The 22223-nt window shown below is 43.1% G+C and overlaps 1 protein-coding gene across 1 annotated transcript in view; it reads left to right on the top strand.

The window, feature by feature from the left end:
- Positions 1–22223, top strand: part of LOC141116648 (uncharacterized) — a 112584-nt gene that overhangs the window by 51487 nt on the left and 38874 nt on the right. Inside the window, exons 6-8 of the mRNA XM_073609040.1 lie at positions 9480–9693; positions 18414–18701; positions 21209–21466. Coding sequence (XP_073465141.1) covers positions 9480–9693; positions 18414–18701; positions 21209–21466 — 760 coding nt within the window. The remainder of the gene's footprint in view (positions 1–9479; positions 9694–18413; positions 18702–21208; positions 21467–22223) is intronic.

The following is a 22223-nucleotide window of genomic DNA, read 5'->3' as shown; positions in this document are numbered from 1 at the left end:
TTTTATTTTACCAGTGCCATGCCTACAAACACATGCCCCGCCCCCTAATTATAGTGTGGCTCCGCCTACAGCCAAAAAAGTGTCCCGAAATGTTTTTTTACAATGTTGGCAACTATGGAAGGTGGGTGCAAAGATGAGCAGAGGAGGCAGGTAGAGTTAAAGGGGAGGGGGATTGGAGTGGAGAGGATGGGGGAGGTTTGGGGTGCAGAGGTTAGCAGGGGTTTTAGGATGCAAAGGTGTACTAACAGAGCGGATAAAAATGTAGGTTGCGTGTAGGGCAGCCTATTCATTTCAATGGGCTGCTCTATGTGCTACAAATGCGGAAGAAAGTCCCAAACCCTTTTTCAAAATCACACAAACACAATTAATGGCACTGCTGTGTATCTGCTAAAGGCCAGTAGTTTCTGAGGTGTCAGGAAAGCGATTTTGTATGCGTTCTAAACACACACAAATGTGAATGCAGGCTAAATGTCTCCATTACATTGGTGGTCAGTGTAAATCTCATTATATTTGTGCTTGGTGTAGAATCCTTGCACTCACACTAGTGGCCACTGTGAATGCCCCCCTTACAGTGGTGGTCAGTGTAAATCCCTTCTTACATTGGTGGTTACTGTGAATACTTCTATTATATTAGTGGTCAGTGTAAACCCCTATTTTATTGGTGGCCAGTGTTGAAACTCCTCTTTATATTGGTAGTCGGTGAAGAAAAATCTGCATTTCCATTGATCAAACCGTCCCCTCCCCCCAGCACTGCCACGGATCCCAGGAGTCCTAAGATTCCTAAGAGTTTTCTGTCTATTAATGGGTCCCCTCACCTCCCCAGTCCATAGTGTGCAGGCAGTGAGGAGATGATGTGCTGTAAACCTCTAGCAACCAATCAGTAAGGAGTAATGATGTGCAGTAACCTCTAGCAACCAATCAGTAAGGAGTAATGATGTGCAGTAACCTCTAGCAACCAATCAGTAAGCAGTAATGATGTGCAGTAATATAAAAAAACAGGATGATTCCGCGCAAAACGATACAGAAAATCAATGCAATGATGATAATATACACAAAAACAAATTAGAAAATGGAAGCAAATGTGAAGGAATGAGGTCACAGTACTACAATAGCTAACTGTAGAACTTGAAACATACATATCAGTGCACATCAAATGTGGATAATAAAGTGAAAATGATGATAATGGGTGTCCAAAAAATGATATACAAAATAATGAACAATGGTGAAAGAAATGCTATAAAGTGGTAATAAAATGGAATGAACCAATGATGTCCACAAAGAATAAATGTTCATGATCTTTGCAGTAAATAATGTGGGCAATAGTAGATGGCATCTGTACAAAAATGTGCTCACAGAGCCCTTACCTCAAAAGGCATGGGTAAATGCCTTAATAGCCAGGATGGGTAGATGGCAGTAGAGACCAATGGTGTATTCCGGCAGGCGGATGTCACATGTGGGTCCGAGTCAGGCTCGCATCAAAGTCCGGATGTGCATATGGAAAGGAAGAGAAAAAGGGGGGGCCTCCAATAGTGTAGTAGCAAAAAATCCAAATTTATTGAATAAAAAGGCTGTACAGTGCAATAAAACAGCACAGCACAGCGCAAGACGGCGTACCGCCATCACCTATTACATGTTGCAGAATGTTAAAGAAAAAAAAAAAAAAAGAGAAAAATAAACACATACAAAAATCAATGGTAATAAAGATAGCAGCAGAGTTAGTGAGATAAGACAGAGGGAGAGCTATAGTGTTATAGTGTAGAGATATAATGTGTAATATGTAGATATTGGTTTCCTTACACATTATGCTAAAGTTTTACCACCCCCTCTGTGACTAGTATCCCCCCCCCCCTCCATTCTATAGCTCTCTCTCCCTCTGTCTTATCTCACTAACTCTAATGCTATCTTTATTACCATTGATTTTTGTATGTGTTTGTTTTTCTCTTTTTTTTTTTTTTCTTCTTTAACATGCTGCTTAAATATTTGTGAATCAGTACTGCTTGGACCTTGAAGAAGGGGACATACCCCGGAAGCTTGTCCTGAAAAATTGTATGTTAGTGCAAATAAAAAAAGTATCACGGACAGTACTCAATTTTCTCTGATTTAAAACAGAAAATACATTTGGCAACTAGGTAATACTCGGCACCATCTAGTGGCCAAATATGGTATTTACTGTTTTAAAAATAAAAACCAGCCTAACATTTGTTTTTTTTTCCCCCTTCTGCACAGAGCGAACGCACATGCACTTTATTTTTTTTATAAAAACAGTCCACATTCCTTTTTTTTTTTTTTTTTCAGGACAAACAAGGCTTTCTTTTGGTAATATTGTCCTACAAAAATGATTTATTTTCATGCAATCAATAAAAAAAAAACGATGTAAAAATAACTAATTTTTATCAGTGTTGGATTTTCAAGCACTGTTCTAAAAGAGTAACGCCACTTTTGTTGAAAAAAAAAAAAATCCCCTCTGGTTGATTTATGTACATTGCAAGGATTTTAACCCCTTCACACCTAAGGGTAAAACAAATCTAAATGCCTAAGCGCTAATTTTTACACGTGTTAGTAAAACCGTATATATCATCACAACTACTTTGTGCATCCAGGTGGATTATACTTTTTTTTTTTTTTTTTCCAGGGCAAATTGGGCTTTCATTTGGTAGTAAATAGTTGTGGATATCTCCTGATTTTTATTTATTTTCAAAGGAAAACTGTCTCAAAATAGTAGAAAAAATCTTTTTTTTTTTTTTTTTTTTTTTTTTTTTACATTTAGCTGAATATTTTTTGTTACAACCATAACCTCCAACCAGAGAACAATCCAAAATAAATTCTCCTGCTCCTGACGATCGCAGCGATTAAACATATGTGTATGTTATTTGTATGTTATTTGTTGTTTGTACCCGTAGTACAGCCCAGAAGCAATAGTGCACATTTTTCTTTTTTTTCTTTTTTTTTTTGTGTCCTACCTAAACACACACTGACACTGATGCTAAAATATAAAAATAAAATCCTGTCCAAAATATACTGACCCTAAACCTTGACCTTTGACTCAAACCTTGATCTTGGTATTTTTCTTTATTTTTTCTTTTCTTTTTTTTATTATTTATTTATTTAAAACATTTTTACAAACACTTTTTTGTTGTTGCAAGGAGCAATAAATATACATTGTATCCTTCTTCTCCATTCACAGAAAGAAAAAAAAACACAGGGGCGGGCTTCACAGTGACTGATCACTGTTGTAGCCAATCAGAGACTACCACCGCGATCAGGTGACAATCCAGGTCCCGATCGTTAGTACGGGACCCAGGGCTCTCGGTGAGACCCCGGTCTCTGTGCTAGGACTGGGCCATGCGGCTCGTTCCCAGCACAAAGGAAGAAACACATATATGTGCGGGCCCCAGGTAAACAAAAGCCCAGTGCAGTGAGGTCGCATATATTGTATGCGCTACGTGGGCGTGAAGGGGTTAACAAACTTTGTTGCAGATTCCTACCTTTAGTTATTCTGAAGAAATAGCTGTTTCTCTGTGTCCATGTGCAAAATGAATGGGCATGGGAGTGGTTTTATGATCAATCAGCTGCTACAACTGCAGGGCTCTAATGAGGAAAGCAGCGGGGTCTGCAGCCCTTTAGATGTGGATTCATCATTGGAAGTATCTCACCAAAAATGACAGGGGATGCGCAAAATCTGACTTTTTTCTTAGTGCGAGCTTCTGGGAAAATCAGTGAGCCAATCACACAAGCAGGGAATGACAATTTGAGGGGGGGCATTCTGCATACTGTCTGTGTACAGAACACCTCCAGGTGGACATGTTGCATTTTACAGAAAATTACAGAGCTGCAGATTGAAAAGGAAGGGTTTATTTTTAATAACATTTAATTACAATATGACTTGTGTAGCAATTGTATACACTATATTAATTCTTTTATTTGCTATGTTTTTTTACCCACAAAAGTGGTGTTACCCTTTAAGATCAAATACAGGGAGCTAACCAATTAATAAATGACATTTGTACAAAACTATAAAGGATCCCTTAAGTGTTTAAAGCAGATATTTTAACCTCTTCCCGACCGCACTTTAGCTGAACGACGGCTACAGCGCGGTCATCCAGTTCTGCCAGAACCACGCATCCGGCACGCTCTGCTCCTTTGGACACAGCTGATCACAGATTGGGGTAAAGGGCCAATCACAGTGGCCCGCAGCCCTTTTCCATGTGATCAGCTGTGTCCAAAGGGGAATTAAACCCTCCTATCTTCTGAGGGCGGTCCTATCTTAGCTTTCTAGTATAAGCTTTAATTTGGGAAACAGGTACTGATGGTGACTGCATAGGTCCAGGTCCAACACCACTTGGCAAAGTCACCAGCTAGAATGCAAGGGTGTCATTCTTGCCACCCTTGTAAGGGAGGGCCTTTCTTCCCTCTCACCACCACCAATGTACGGAACATTTTCCCAATGACCCTCAATGGACTAATCTTGCTGGGGTTCCCTAAAACCTGAAACTTTCTTTCAAGTGTTGGTGACTTGCATAGTTCCAGGTCCAACACCACTTGGCAAAGCCACCAGCTAGAATGCAAGGGTGTCATTCTTGCCACCCCTGTAAGGGAGGGCCTTTCTTCCCTCTCACCACCACCGATGTAATGAGCATTTTCCCAATGACCCTCAATAGACTAATCTAGCTAGGGGTTCCCTAAAACCTGAAACTTTCCTTCAAGTGTTGGTGACTGCATAGGTCCAGGTCCAACACCACTTGGCAAAGCCACCAGCTAGAATGCAAGGGTGGCATTCTTGCCACCCTTGTAAGGGAGGGCCTTTCTTCCCCCTCACCACCACCAATGCAAGGAGCATTTTCCCAATGACCCTCAACGGACTAATCTTGCTTAGGGGTTCCCTAAAAGCCACCAGCTAGAATGCAAGGGTGTCATGCTGGCCCTCTTGTAGGGGAAGGTGGCTTTCTTATCACCTACCACCACCAATGTAAGGACCATTTTTCCAACAATTAATCTTACTAGGGGCTCCCTGAGACCCAAAACTTTCTTTAAAAAGGTTCTCCTGGGGTGAAAAGGTTGAGAAAGACTAGTCTAGAGCTATTAGTGCCAATCTAGGATATAGTGCATCTCCTGTAAAATGCTGTAATACCTATCTCCATCTGTATAGTTAAAAGCTTGCAGTTGTTTCCATATAAGGAACCATAAATAACTCAATTTCCAGGAATAGAAAACGTAATTTCTGTAGGAACACAATCAGATGCTTTGTCAATTCTTTTTACATGAGGAACCAGGGAGTCCCCTGAACATTGTCTCTGGAATCTTCTACAATCTAAAGTAATAGCACAGATAATGTGTAATGACTAGGCACCATGAAATATCAATACCTAAACTGTGATACAAGTGTATAGCTTTCTGTTCTTTTTTGAAGATGTAAATCTGGGGGGATTACTCACCCCCAGGGGATCTTTGTACTAAGAAGTATAATCCCTTTGTGTAGAGCCCTGAACACTCCATTGCTGTTTTTTTTTAGATGTTTACAATACAGTGGCAATATTCTGCCAAGTATCGGTCTAAAGGTGGTCTGGGCCCAGCACTAGGGGGTAGTAGTACCTACCTGATGCGCGCTGACCTACTTGACACTGACACACACTGACATACACTGACCTACCTAACACACTGACCTACCTGACAAACACACTGACCTACCTGACACACACTGACCTACCAGACCTACACTAACCTACACTGACCTACACTGACCTACCAGACCTACACTGGCCTACCTGACACACACTGACCTACCTGACCTACACGACACACACTGACCTACCTGACCAGACTTCAGGTGTCCTCCTGCAGCTCAGCAGCGCACCCATCACACAGTAGAGTAGACTCCAGAGTCCAGGCAGCCAGAGTGAGCCATGATGAGGAGAGGAGAGCCGCCCGCCCCAGCACCAAGTGGGATCGGGATCTTCTGACAGTGGCGCGGCAGCCGCATTGTAATTCCCGCCTTCTGGAGCCTGCAGTGCCTATGATGGATGTCACAGCACGCGGCCCCGGCATTGGACTAGTGGGATGTCCATCAGCGCTGCAGGCTCCAGAAGGCAGGACCTGCTATTACACTCAACCGCACTTGGCCGTGCTTGGGATCAGATCGGTCCCCGCTCAGCGGCGGTGCTCGGGGCTTATAATAGAACCGTGCCCACTCGAAATCTGGGGTTTTTTGGGGACCCAATCGGGGCTTCAGCCACTGTCAGCCCCCCCCCCCTGCCGACGCCACTGGGAGGGTGTATTTGCACACTGGGGTTTGGGGGCCCCTTTATTCTAGATATGGGTCAGGCAGATGCTGAGACCCCCTCACCCCAATACTGACCTAAATACTGCTCACTTTTAGCTAACCTAAGAAGCTGGAGGAATCTTTCATGATGCCCTGCTCATGCCCCTGAGAAGGGCATCATGAAGGATTCCTAAATATCTAAGTATACCACTTAGATATTTTGGTTCTTTGAAATATCTTAGTGGTGTAAGGCAGTCAGAACGCCCTTAAAGTATTTTTTGTGTTATGTCAAGGCTTGATTGCTCCTTTAAATCAGTGTTCTCCAAACTGTGACCTAAGGGGGCGGATGCTAGCCTTTGCCCCCTTTTATTCGGCCATTGGGGCACTATTTCATCCACTGACACCAATGAATGGGCACAATTCCTCCAATGACACCGACGGGGGGGCGCAATTTCTACCAATGACACCAGTGAAGGGGCACATTTCTTCCCAAAGACCCCAACTACGGGGTCCAATGACACCATTAATAGGGCACAGTTCCTTCCAGTGACACTTAAAATGGGGCCCAATGACACCAGCGATGGGGCACAATTCCTCTCAATGACACCAATGATAGAGCACAATTCCACTGACCTACCTGACATACACTGACCTACCTACAACACTCAATTTACTCCCACTGATGCCTGACATTTTCTACTCCCAATGGTCCCGGTCCGGCCCCCCTAAAGTCTGAAGGACAGTAAACTGGCCCTTTGTTTAGAAAGTTTGAGACCCATGCTTTAAATGTATATTATATTGACATTAATTGAACTCTATGATTTTAATATGGCTTCTTCAACCAGCACATAAAGTACGTAAAGTCTGCAGTATGGCTTTTGTATGCTAAAGTCAAGTAGGATCAGCCAACTAAAAGTAGACTTTTCCTTTAAACTATTTTGTTTCAGTTTTACCCCTGTAGACGCTCAGGAGGGACTATGTACACACTTAGGTCGGAGGATAGTTCTTCGACACCGGACAGTGTCTCTTACTGCATCCCTACTGGGCAGGAATTTTTTTTTTTAATTGAAGCCAAACTCCAGCTAATACTTTAAAAGCAGTTACAGCAAACATTTTCTTTTTTTTTTCCTTTTTGGGATAAAGGTTTTGCACTAATAAAATAAAAGCTGATCATTTTAATCAGCCCCGCCAATGTTAAGTGGTTTGTCTCATCCATGAAAACTGATACATTCTGCTGGAGAGTTTGTGCTTTCTGAAAAATAACAGACTTGCTGGCTGGATCACCCCGATGAAAATAGAAGGAAGAAAACCTAAATGAGAAAACTAAAGCAGCCATCACACATCTAAGAACTGGTAAGCTGCAATATAATAAATGTTTGTTTTTGGCTTTAAATACCATTTTAATGCTGCACTTATTTCAGTTTGAAGTGGACCTGTCAGAGGAAGCTTCAAAAAGGCAGCTCACAGCTTGTGAGTGTATTGAGGAAGCTGATTGCGCACACGGCTTTCCTATGAAATGAAACATCTATGCATGAGAGTCTTAGTCATTTCCACCTCCCCGTACTCAGATATGGGTTTTGCGCTCAATGATTCATTCAATATACACTATATTACCAAAAGTATTGGGACACCTGCCTTTACACGCACATGAACTTTAATGGCATCCCAGTCTTAGTCCGTAGGGTTCAATATTGAGTTGGCCCACCCTTTGCAGCTATAACAGCTTCAACTCTTCTGAGAAGGCTGTCCACAAGGTTTAGGAGTGTGTCTATGGGAACGTTTGACTATTCTTCCAGAAGTGCATTTGTGAGGTCAGGCACTGATGTTGGCCGAGAAGGCCTGGCATGCAGTCTCCTCTCTAATTCTAATCGGGTTGAGGTCAGGACTCTGTGTAGGCCAGTAAAGTTCCTCCACCCCAAACTCGCTCATCCATTTCTTTATGGACCTTGCTTTGTGCACTGGTGCGCAGTCATGTTGGAACAGGAAGGGGCCATCTCCAAACTGTTCCCACAAAGTTGGAAGCATGAAATTGGCACTGATGTTGGATGAGAAGGCCTGGCTCCCAGTCTCCACTCTAATTCATTCCAAAGGTGTTCTATCAGGTTGAGGTCAGGCCAGTCAAGTTCCTCAACCCCTAAACTCGCTCATCCATGTCTTTATGGACCTTGCTTTGTGCACTGGTCCAAATCATTTGGTGGAGGGGGGATTATGGTGTGGGGGTTGTTTTTCAGGGGTTGGACTTGGCCCCTTAGTTCCAGTGAAGGGAACTCTTAAGGCGTCAGCATACCAAGACATTTTGGACAATTTCATGCTCCCAACTTTATGGGAATAGTTTGGGGATGGCCCCTTCCTGTTCCAACATGACTGCGCACCAGTGCACACAGCAAGGTCCATAAAGACATGAATGAGTGTGTTTGGGATGGAGAACCATGACTGGCCTGCACAATCGTGACCTCAACACGATTAGAATTAGAGAAGAGACTGCGTGGCCAACATCAGTGCTTGACCTCACAAATGCGCTTCTGGAAGAATGGTCAAACATTCCCATAGACACACTCCTAAACCTTGTGGACAGCCTTCCCAGAAGAGTTGAAGCTGTTATAGCGGCAAAAGGTGGGCCAACTCAATATTGAACCCTACAGAGTGGTTTTCTATTAAAGTTCATGTACGTGTAAAGGCAGGCGTCCCAATACTTTTGGTAATAGAGTGTATAAAACCAAGAACGAAAATGTAATATATTATAGCTTACCAGTCCTTCAAATGAAAGTTCACTCAAAAAGTGATGTCCTGCTGGTTACTGTTTTTTTTTTGGGGGGGGGGGGGGAGTACCAGGTTCAATGTTGTGAAGCCGGAGAGTCAACCAAGTTAGCATTTTCAGACAGGCATGTCATTGATGGCCTCCTCCCTGTGCATCTAAGGTCCTGTCTCTTGAACAAACTTTGACACCAACAAGTTACATCCCCCTTCCTGTCCTGGCAGCTTTTCAATTTTCAGTACTCTGATAGTCTGACTGGCAATTATTCTGTCAGGAAACATTGTACCCAAAGTTTTTGTTAATTCCTTGGGACAGATAGGGATTTTTTTTGTTTAATAACCACTGGGGTTTTTATTTTTTACTATATGAAGAAGAAAAAACGATCAAACTTCCCTTACTTTCTGTTATAAAACCTATCCAATAAAAATGCCAGGACAGTAAGAATACCCCAAAATGGCCCCTTTTTAGGATGTAGAGCCCCAAAGTGATCTAATTTTTTGGAAATTCAAGAATCACGCGGTGTTGAGGGGGTTAAAGGAAACTTTATGTAGGTGTTACATTTGTAATGTTAAGAGGAAGTCGTCAAGTCACAGATGTCTGAAGTTTCGGCAGAGTAAGGAGAGCCAGAGGAGAATGTTACAGCTCTACTGCTTCATTCTACTTTATTATTCCCTCCAACCAGGTAAGTGCATCCATCGACATTACTCTGAAACTTGATTGTTAACATTTTTACCGCCTACTGTAACTCTGTCTCTCTTGGCAAGCTGTCCACTGTAGCCTCTTCATTGGATTTTCTGCTTGAGGACCATTTTATCTAATCAGGATCCTTTGGGTGGCCTCACTGGAAACTCAGTTTTGTTTTCATTCGGTGGGGTTATTTTTTTAAGAACATGTGATGAAGATCTAGTAAAAGGCCAAGAGTCAAGCGAGAACTAAATTAATAGAAAGACAATTGTAGAAGAGGTCACGTTGTGAAATATCTATTGCTCGAAAATGATTATCAACCTAAACCAGGCATTTTCAAACAGGGTTCTTAAAGGAGTTGCTAGGGGTTTCTTCAGCTGTGGCTGATTGAGCTTCCGTCTGATGGTGCCTGCGTAGTTCCAGGGCCAACACCACCCGGAGGGGCCACCTGAATAAACCTAATGATGTTTTTAGCAGACTGTAGGGGTGGAATTCTTCCTACTGGCTGCTAATGTAAGGAGCATTCTTTCCACTGACCACCAATGTAAGGAGAATTCTTTCTATTAAATACCAATATAAGGAGCATTCTTCCCTCTGACCACCAATATTAGGAGCATTCTTCCCACTGACTCCCAATGTAAGGAGCATTGTTCCCACTGATCACCAATGTAAGGAACATTCTTCCCACTGATCACCAATGTAAGGAACATTCTTCCCACTGATCACCAATGTAAGGAACATTCTTCCCACTGACTCCCAATGTAAGGAGCATTCTTCCTATTTACTACTAATATAAGGGACACTCTTCACATTGACCACCAATGTAAGTGACATTTTTCCCACTGACCAATGTAAGGAACAGTCTTCCCACCGACTATCAAGGTAAGGAGCCTTTTCCAAACTGACCACTAATATAAGGGACATTCCCACTGACTACCAATGTATGGGACATTTTTCCTACTAGCCCAATGTAAGGGACATTCTTCTCACTGACCATCAATGTAAGGAACATTCTTCCCATTGACCATCAATGTAAGGGACATTCTTTTTACTGACCACCAATATAAGTGACATTCTTCCCACTGACCACCAATGTAAGTGACATTCTTCCCATTGACCACCAATTTAAGGAGCACTCTTCTCACAGACCACCACTGTACTGGACATTTTTCCTACTAGCCCCCATTGTAAGGGACATTCCATTCTTCACACTGATCATTAACGTAAGGAGCATTCTTCCCACTGACCATCAATATACGGGATATTTTTCCTACTAGCCCCCAATGTAAGGGACATTCTTCACAATTTTTCTTTATTAAAAGTCTTGCAATCAATAAGCATAAAAAGAATATATATATATATTATACATAAGTATATACATATTTACATAAAAATGAAAAATATAGCAAATCTACTCTCAAACAAAGAAACACTTTGCAGCAAAAGCAAAAATCTCAAATAATCATGTAATTACTGGGGAAGATAAATCTTACTACAACTCACACCACTACACCAGACAAACCTGTGAGATCAAGAAACAAACCCGCACACATTATGCATACAGCCCTTCTTCAAAAAGAAGATACTAACCAACAAAAGCTAAGGGAGTTAAAGAAACAGAAAAAAAAGAGCTCCTCACCCAGAGATGGGCAGTTCACCAAAGGCAGGTCTGATATTCCTCCACGCCCATTTCCAGACCGTCCGAGGCTCCCTGCCCTTCTCAAGACCCCGAATTTTCCCAACCTCACCCAGAATATCGTGCACCACCACCTCAACATAGAGGACTTTCTTCCGCAGAGTAATCTGGCACCATGCATTCCATGTGAAGTAACGGACAACTATACTAACTAGAAAAAGTGTATCCAAATCAAAATCCCAGCGAGTCGGGAATGCCCTGTATACCCATTCTCATGCGATAGAAAAAGTGGATGCCTAGAGCCCTCCCCTCCCTTTTATACACATCTATGTTAAAGGGACACTGCAGCAAAAAGTGGTCCATAGACTCCACTTTATCAACACACTCCGCTCTAGGACAATCCCGATCATCCACAGGGCGATGCTTCAAGTTCCCTCTCACATAGAGCCTTCCATGGAAAGCGAGCCCGGCTTGATCCCTAAACTTCAAAGGGATTATTTCTAAATTGATTAAATGCAACCCCTCCCTCATTACAGAGCCTGGGCAATCCCTTAAGGCCAGTGACTCACTGAAAGCAGAGTTCAAAATCCTCTTCTCCAGAAGCTTCCTGGGGAGGGTCTTGATATCCTCCACTGTCACCTGCCACTGCCGAAGTATTTTCAGGCACGGGGCAACATAAACCGCCATGTCGGACTCTCAGACTTTTCACTGGTCCACCATCTTCCCTACATCACAGAAAAGGCCTAAAACAAGATTGAAAAATGCCCACCCATCCTGGCGGGTTCTCTGCTAGCATGTTACCAAGATTGTACTTCAAAAAGGAGAGAAAAAAAAACTATTCGGTTGACCATTCCTAGAAACCCCCTCCCACCTGGACAGGTAAGTTACATTGCGTTTGATCAGGTTCAGCCTATTTCCCCATAACAGTTGGAAAAAACAGCTTCACACCCTTGCATAGAGAGATGCTGGCAAGATACAGACAAAGCTGACATATAAAAAAATTGTGACCAGGTACGTTTTGATCAAGTCAACCCTCTCCCTCAAGGAAAGTTTCCATTTCTTCCAGCTTGCTACTTTGGCATTGGCACCCACCAACCTGCTTTCCCAATTTTGATGACCATAGTCACCAGGAACAAATTTGATGCCCAACACTTTAATTTCCTGCTGGGGCTCTGGGAAGGTGCTGGTCCTCACCCATCCAGAAAACTTCACTCTTTTCATGGTTGACTTTAGAACCAGAAGCCCCTGCGTACTGCTCTATCATAGAGACCACCTCCTGCGCCTCCCCTGTCCCAGAGACAATAACAGACACATCATCGGCATAGGCCATGGCCTCCAAAGGCGGAAGGAGGCACACCAGCAATGCCCAAAGGCACCCCGCACAAAGATCCACCCTCTAGCCTTCTTATGAAGGGGTCAATGGCAAATACATATAGCAGGGGGTCAGAGGACATCCCTGGAGCAAACCAGAGCCAATCTCAAAAGGCCATCCAACCCAACCATTAACCAGTGGGAAGCTCTCAGCCTCTCTATATAATTTTTTCAGCCAATCTATAAACTTCCCCTGCAAGGCGTATCTACCAAGTAGCAAATACAGGTACTCGTGATTGACTCTATCAAAAGCCTTCGCCTGATCCAATGCCAGCAAGTACTTTCTCCATCCAGCAGCCCTGCATCGTTCCGAAGCCTCCCGGACAGCTAAAACCGCTGAAAAGGTACATCTACCTTGGACCGAGCAGCGGTTATGGTATTAAAGTCACCTCCAAAGACAACCTGCTGGGATGTAAAAAAGGAAGGGCTTGATCTCTGTGAGGAGGCATTTCCTGCCCCATTTTGACTGCGATCCATAGATATTGATCAGGCGCAGGTCCTGCCCCCTAACAGAGATGTTCAAGACCATGCATCTCCCCATTTCTACCTCAATTACCCACCGGCACATAACCATATCGGTTTAAAAAGGACCGCAACTCCGCTGCAGGGCTCAGCCTCAAGAGACCAAAAAGGAGTGACCGCATCTCCACTCCCTTTTTGCTAGATGGACATTTGCCAAAGTATTGAGCCAGGTCTCATGCAAAAATAAAATCTCAGCATCAAACTCACTGAGCAAAAATAAGGCAATATCACAAGCTCTTGCAGATTTAATGCTGGCGACATTAATGGTCGCCACCTTTATCAGGGAGGGAACTGCCATCAGGATGATTGGGGACCTCTACCACACTCTCATCACCCGAAACAGCTCTCTTTAGACTACGTGATTCCCCCTCATCCATGGATGATAAAGAGAAAGATATATCAGACATATCATCACCTGACGAAACTGAAAGTGTTACCAAGAGGAACCCCTCCTGGGTCCGACTCTGAGGAAGAAATTACCACTTTACTTGTCTTCCTCTTCTTCTTTTTCTTCCTCTTAAACCTCTCCCACCCCTCATCATCTGAATCCCACTCAACAGAGGGTGAGACATGGGATATGGACACCCTTCCCTCAGTCCCACCCCCACAATCTCCTGACCATGTTTGCGCTGTTGAGGGACAGGGACTGGAGGCTGATTAGGCTGAAAGGGAAGATCCGCTAAACCTACCCCCCAGCAGCTTCTGCTAGTCTGGAGGATCTACGTACAGAAGAACTAGGAACTACAACATGGGGGACAGACTCAGGGACCACATCACTAGGGGAAACAGAATCCAAAATAGATGTAACAGACACAAGAGGGACAGACTCAGGGACCACATTACTAGGGAAAACAGAATCTGAAACAACAGATGTAAGACAGGAGGGGCAATAACAGTTTCCTCCCTAACTTTAGCGGCCTCATCCTCTTGTTCCAGCTTCTGCAGCTCAGCCTGCAATCCTGGCAAGTTATGTAATGCCTCTGGGCACTGACTATAAGCATGACCGAGCTTCTGGTACAATCTTTGGCCAAATGATCCAAATCCTGGTATAGTGAGCACTTCTTGCGGGTACAGACTTACAGACTTTAGGCTGACCCGGATAGAAAATGGTCAGCCTATCCCTCCCCATAAAAGCCCCTGTCCATATCTCATACTCATCAAGGACCTTCCGCAGTGGAGCGAGGACCTCACCATATCGGCATAGCCATACTATCAAATCAGCCTCCAGTATGGATTCGTTACGCACCAGGATTGTCACCAATTTTATCAGAGGCTGCCTTGAAATCACCTTTGGCACCAAACCACTCCACTGCGGAAGGCCCTTGCACCTCCTATACCTCTCCCAAAATAAATCCAAACCTTCAGGTTTTACAAAGGACAAATCATACTCATAACTCCCCACTGGGCAAATCAAAGCAAATAAATCCAAGGCTTGAAACCCCATTTCCAAAACCAGCTCAGCCACCCTCCCCCTTACTGGTGGGGTTCCTTCCCCCTCCCACTTCAACTGAACCACATTCCTCCCCCTGTACCCACTAACCATCCCACTTACCATCCCACCACCAAACCTCCCCAAATTGTGACCACTAGTATTTACAAAATACGCTCCTTGGTGCAATTCCCCAAAACAGACGCATAGCTGCCCACATTCCTCCCTGCAGAGGATCCATCTGTGCGTTTAGAAACGTCTAAAACTACTTTGGCAGATAACGATTGTACAGATTCGAGATTGGATTGCACACCTGAAGAATCTTTCTTCTGCTGAGCAGGAGGAGAAATTTCATTTTTACATAGCAGCAACATTAACCCCTTCACCACCACATCCTTTGCTTTATCAATATTATTGCTGTCGTTATTTTTTGTCACATTCATAGTTCCTGCCGTGTCCTCACTCACTGCTGTCCCCATACACACTTCACCTCCAGGCAGACTCTTCTCCTCCATCAGGACAGGACTTTCAGCTGAGCAGAGTGAAGGTTGTTCCAATACAGCAACAGGTGAATCATTGTAGGAGACTTCCATGGCTGTCTCCACTTCACATGCTACACTCTGCTGATCCCCTCCCCACCTGCATCAATCAGCCCAGCTGAAGGTGAAACAGGCTCTTTGGAGCTGGCAGCCATCTTGTTTGTAGGACTACAGGTCTCAGCAGGAGAAGCAAAATCCATGTCCGGGGTGTATGATGCAGATCCATCCACATTGCATTGGTGGTCTGATGAAACCTCTGTCAGGGGTTTTCCCTCTATGTCTGCAGAGGGTTTCTCTATAGCAGAAACTCCAACAGGCAGCTGTTTGCAGAGCTCCTTCCCTTTCTGTTCCTCAGCTGGGACACCATCTACTACAGCCAGGACACCATCTACTACAGCCGGTGGGGAAGACATGTTGGAAGGAGGCAGCCCGGCGCACTGGGATTTCTCCACCAGTACTTTGCCGGTCTGTAACCCCTCTGCTCATCCTCATGGACTTCTGATGGTTCATCAACAGACCTGTCTGCCATTAGGGATGACTCCATCTGCTGGATGAACTTTAGGGTGCCATGTTCACTCTCAACCCCCTGGCTGGTTGCCGCTGGGGATTCCCCAGCCTGACATGGAGGGGAGAGGTGCAGAGGCAGATGAAGCTGGGTTGTCAGTTACCTGCGGCTGCTGATCCACAGAACTCACCGATGTCTGGCTGGAAAATCTCCTCTCATTGTTAAACTTTTCTGCAAAAGCTCCACTTCTGTCTTTCAATTTCTCCCATGATAAACATTGTTTCTTTACCTTCTCCTCCATCTTTCGTAACTCTGGCTTCATGGCCAAACGATTCTTAGTCCAGGCCTGGCAATATTTGGCCCTGAAGTTTTTATGTTCAGCTTTTAAACATTTAAGTTACTCCTCAGCTTTTCCAATCGCCCGAAAACGATCAATAATCTTCTGTCTGTAGAAATCTACATTCTCAGCAGGGCCTGGACCCACAGTCTGATCCTCCTCCTCCTCCTCACTAGGCCCTGTATTTTCAGGGGAATCCCTCCCAGGGCCTCCACCTGGATCAGGCATCATTCCTGGGCCAAGCTAGCAGGCAAGGCCCAGGCTTGAAAAGGGCTGGCTCTAGAGTTGCCACCTCATCCCTTTAAACCCGAACACATATTAATTACACAGGTTCTGTGGCTGATTAAGGTGGTAATTAAATTCACTTGGTGCCTTATCTGCATTAAATTACCCTCAGAACCTGTGTAATTCATATGTGTTCAGGTTTAAAGGGATGAGGTGGCAATCCTAGCTGGCTCTTAGAGAGACCTCCTTGAGTGTGTCCTCCTCCTTCTTCCCACTGACCACCAACGTAAGGGGCGTTTTTCCCATTGACCCCCAATGGATTGGTTTTAGTAAGGGTCAAAAATATGAAGACCGGAAAGGTTCCTTTAAGAGTCTGTTCTAACCAAACAAGATAAGACATGATAAATGTTATTTTTAAAAGATACCTATTACACTACCCTGCCGAGAAATTACTGATTTGCGTGAAATTGACCTTAATTATGGCATTTTCGTGTCCTTGCTAAAATGCTTAGGCACAATTTACTTTAAAAAAAATATCATTTTCTTTTTTTGAAGGGTGTAGGGTTTTTTTGTGATTGTGCGTGGGGTGTATGTGTATTTGAGTTTTTTTCATTCACTTAGTTATAATAGAGAATTGTACCGCGTGAGCCATTGATTAATGCAGAAAGTGTGAAGTTTACCTTTTATTGGCTAAAGTTAATAAATATCTAAGGACGAAGGGATCTAAGGAGCCCCAAAAGATTGCATCTTTAACACCTTAGGTTATTGTTACATTGTTTACTGCCGCAAAAAAATTTTGTATGCTTCTTCTTTTCACTGTCGATTCTTTTTTTTTTTTTTGCGCAAAAAAAGTAAAATAATGAAGTGGAAGAGGAAGTTTTTTTCTAGCCCAAGAACAGGTCTAGGATAGCTAAAAGGATCTTCCTCAAACCTGAAGAGCCATTTAAAACTCACTGAACCCAATAAAAATCAAACAAAACCACCAAAACCACCTTAATTTTTGCTTCCCCACTTCAGTGCATTTTCCAAAAAAACAAAATTTTGCCAAAATGTTTAGATTTTATTTGTGAATACTTAGAAGAAATTAAAGTACAGTACCTGATTTTGAAGGTACCTATTTCTGTTTTGTGGGGATGGTGGATCTAAAATTTCAACTATTTGAAAGGATCTTTCGTAACTCTAAAAAAAAAAACTTAAATTGACTTCAATATACTTTTTAAAATCAGAAGACTTTGCCAAAATGTTCTGATTTTTTTTTCAGACAATTTAGGGAAAATGAACGTACCTAATTTTGCAAGTATTTATTCCTGCCTTGTGGGAATGGTGAATCTATAATTTCAGGTAGTTGAAAGGGTCTTCCACAACCCTCAGGAGCCATTGCATCCATTTAAAACAACCAAAACCACCTTCATTTCTCCTTCCCAACAGATTTTAGTGCATTTTCCCCCCCAAAAAAATACATAAAACGTAATAAATTTTTTTTAGATTTTTTTTGAGAAAATATAGGAGAAATCAAAGTACCTAATTTTGCAGGTACCTATCATGGATCTATACCTTCAATTGGTTGAAAGGCTCTTCCACAACCCTCAGAAGCCATTTCAAACTCACTTCACCCAATTAAAACCACTAAACCCCCCTTAAATTGCTCCTCACTATTTACTTTAGTGCATTTTCCAAAGTAGCAAAACTTTGCCAAAATTTTCATATTTCTCCAAGCAATTTTTTAGGGAAATGAAAAGGGTGATTTTTAGCAGGTACCTAGTCATGCCTTGCAGGAAAGGTGAAGCTAACATTTAAATTACTTGAGTGGACCCCTTGAGGACCTATTTAAACTCATTGCACCAATTAAAAAACACTAAAATCACAGAATGTCCCCATTGACTTCAATTAATTTTTCAAAATAGCAGCTTTTTGCCAAAACGTTTAGATTTTTGTCAAAAAAAATCAAAGGAATTTAAAATTAGGATTTTGCAGGTACCTAGTCGTGCCATGCGGGAAAGCTGGAGCTTATAATTTAAATAAGGGATAATGTTGGGCTTTGTCATATCAAAGAGCAAGAGTGGTATAAAAGCACAATAATTGGTAGTTTTCCATCAACGTACCAGTCTACTGCAGACAATTAAATAAGAGATTCATTTTTTTTTTTGCTAACAGTGCGATTTGCCCGAGCATCTCGGCAGGTTATCTCTGCTGAGGGGAGGGATGTCATTCTACCTATCAATGAGACAGGAGTGATTGAAATCTATTGGATCTTTGATAAAACTCACATTGCCACAACAAAGACCCACAAGGGGATCGAAGTAAAGAATAAAAAGTTCGAGGGGCGACTGCATTGCGTGGATGGCATCTCACTGAAAATTTCCAATGTCACCAGGAAAGACCAAGGAACGTACACGGCCAATGTCTTAGATGTCCACCAGCAATTTCGTCTCAAAGTCTACCGTAAGTGAAAATGGACTTTTGTGTTTTTGGAGGTCTTGTTTTTTGTTCAATTTTTTTGCATACTGGTAATTTCTTAATGGGAATGCCATAAGCACAGTAGGTATAGAGGCCTAGGAGCTCAAAACAGGGATGGTGAGAACCCTTTATAATGGGCACAACAGGTGTAGAGACCTGGGAGATCAGCTCAGGGGTGGTGGGAACCCCTCATAATGGGCGTAAGGGGTGTGCAGACCTGGTCTGATTTTTTTATATACTTGTACATTCTTGGTGGGAACACCATGAGCATAGTAGGTGTACAGACCTGAGAGCTCAGAACAGAGATGGTGAGAATTCCTCATAATGAGCAGAGCAGGTATACAGACATGGGAAATCAGCACAGGGATGGTGGGCACCCCTCATAATTTTGGCAGAGAGACCGCCTGGGTGGGTTGGTACTTTCCAGTCCTGGTTTAGGCCCTTTCTACGAGACTGGGAAAATGATGGGCCAGTGAAAAGCCTGAGGTTCAAGCATGAAAAGCTCTGGGATTATGTTGCCCCGTGTTTGAAAATGCTTCTGCAGTGGCAAGTAACAGCAGGAGAAGTCAGATCTCTTCCAAGGAAACTTCTTGAGAAGCGGATCATGAGCTCTGCTTTTTGCGAGCCACTGGCCTTGAGGGATTGCCCAAGCCTGGTTTTGGGGGTGGGTTTGTAATTGATTAATTTGGAGAGAATACCAATAAAGTTTAGGGATGAGACTTGGCTTGCCTTTCATGGAAAACTATATGTGAAGGGCAACTTGAAGTTTCTTTAGATGAGTGATCGGGGCTGCCCGAGAGTGGAGTGTGGTGGAGTGGTGGAGTCCATGGATCACTTTCTACTTCAGTGCCCTTTTAATATAGAGGTGTACAAGAGGGTGGGGAGGGCTCCAAGTATACACTTCCTCCCCCATATGAGTTATGCAGAGTGGGTGTATGGGGCATTCCAGACTCATCGGGATTATGATTTGGAAACACTTTTTTAAGTTAGTCTAATATTATTTATTAAGTTAGTCTAGTCCTTTATTTCATGTGGAGTGCACTGTGTCAGATATCCTTACGGAGTAAAATCCTCCCTGTCGAAGTGGTGGTGCAGGACATTCTGGGTGAGGTTGGGAAGATTTGGGGTCTTGAGACTGTTGATCTCAGGGTATGCGGCTTTTCTTTGTATGCTTTCACTCCCCTAGATTTTCAGATCAAATATGATTTTCATAAAAGGCTACATGCATGGTGACAGTGATATTCCTTAGTCTGGCTCTCCCGTAGAGATTATGTTGTACGCAATTTGGTTTGCACCATTTATTATGTTCTTGATTTTATTTGTTTTGTATAGTCATATTCAATTACTTTGTAAATATGTTTTATTTATTTATTATGGTTTTATTGTATATAAGTTGTTGTTTGTAAGATTTTTCAATAAACAAAATGAACTTCTCATAATGAACACAGCAGGTATGTAGACCCAGGAACGCAAAGCAGGGATGGTGAGAACCCCTGATAATGGGCACAGCAGGTGAACAGACCCCAGAACTCAGCACAGGGATGGTGAGAACCCCTCATAATGGGCACAGCAGCTGTACAGAACTGGGAAATCAGCACAGGGATGGTGGGAACCCCACATAATGGGCACAGCAAATGTATATACCCAGGAACTCAGCACAGGGATGGTGGGAATCCCTCATAATGGAAACAGCAGTTGTGTAGATCCAGGATTGCAAAGAAGGGATGGTGGGAACCCCTCATAATGGGCACAGCGGGTGAGAAGATGCAGGAACTCAGCACCGGGATGGTGGGAACCCTTCAGAATGGGCACAAGTAGTGTGCAGACCTAGGAACTCAGCACAGGGATGTTGGGAACCCCTCATTATGGACAAAGCAGGTGTGTGGACCCAGGAACTCAAAGCAGGGATGGTGGGAAAATCTCATATTGGGCACAGCAGGTGGGCAGAACCAGGAACTCAGCACAGGGATGGTGGGAACCCTTCAGAATGGGCATAAGGAGTGTGCAGACCCAGGAACTCAACACAGGGACAGTGGGAACCCTTCAAAATGGGAAGAAGGGGTGTGCAGACCTGGGAACTTAGTGTAGAGATGGTGGGAATCCCTCATAGTGGGCACAGCAGTTGTACAGACCCGGGAACTCAGCACAGGGATGGTGGGAACCTCTTATAATGGGCACAGGAGATGTAGACCCAGGAACTTTGACCAAGAATAGTGGGGCCCTTCAAAAATCAGCAATTCTGCTCTCTGCACAGGCTATGCACAGCACAGAGATGATTTCAATGTTACATTTACTAGGTTATATCTAGGTTTTCAAAAGCATTTGGTGCACACAAAGTGTATTCATATCCTTTGTGGCTACTAAGGAATGAAAGTTTCTGTGCCCAAAGCTCAGCTTTAATAGATTAATTGCATCTTGTTTCCCGCTAAGCTTTTGATGATCCCCAATATTGTCCATCTTTTGACATTTACATACTCCTTATTCTATTGCAGCCGTCTTGTTGGGTAATGACATAAATATTCGTGCCGAAGTGACCAGCAACGGGACCTGCAGTCTGGCCCTGACCTGCCTAGCGAATGCTTCAAACCTCAACATTTTCTGGAGTTACCCAAACACCAGTGACTTATATATAACTAATCGAACGCTTCACATATCTAATGTTAACCCCAACATCACCTGCAAATGTACCGCCACAAACCCCGTCAGCAATGTCTCCAAATCCGTCACCCCCTGGCAATACTGTCACAAAGGTAATTATGTCAGCTTTTACATTAAAGAAACATACAAGATTTATCAAAGCTACCACTGTAGTGGGGCATATTAAAATATCAGTGAATGAGACATTTACCAGAAAGGGCTCTTTCAGACAGGTGGTAAGGCTTACCACCCTCTAAAAAGTGATCTGCGGTAACCGGTAGATACTCAGGGGTCCGTTTATAAAAAAAAAAAATCAGAATGAATGTCACAAGCATTCGCCCAGCCGTAATGAATTATCCTTGTATTTTGTCTAATATGATTATTTCCTATGATCGTCAGCTCCATCTAGTGGTTATAATGAAATATTTTCTAACAATAACCACAATCAGCAATATACTGCATTATGGCCACTAGATGGAGCTGAAGATCATAAAAAATAGACATATACAAAAATAGGAGGATAGTACCTTACAGATGGGTGAATGCTTGTGACATTCGTCCAGTACATTTTTTTTTTCATAAACAGACTGCCAAAAAATCTAATAGCCGTGGGTTTGGCCATTAGAATTTTGGTTGCTTGTGAAGTTGAAACTGGGCTTGTATCGCTCAAAAGCACCTTTTTATACACAAAATGTAATTCTATCAATTGTTGTTTCAATTACCAGTAAGAGTACCGTCTATATAGTTTTAATGACAGCTTCAATAAAGTTACCTGGTTGTAGGAAGATTGCAAACAAATTGAGATGGAACCAGAATATTATATACTGTATATATACAAAACCGTGCAAATGTTTTAGGGAGGTGTGAAAA

Source organism: Aquarana catesbeiana, linkage group LG13 (assembly GCF_042186555.1).
Source record: "Aquarana catesbeiana isolate 2022-GZ linkage group LG13, ASM4218655v1, whole genome shotgun sequence".
Classification (NCBI taxonomy): Eukaryota; Metazoa; Chordata; class Amphibia; order Anura; family Ranidae; genus Aquarana; species Aquarana catesbeiana.
This window is presented reverse-complemented; position numbering and strand designations above follow the sequence as displayed.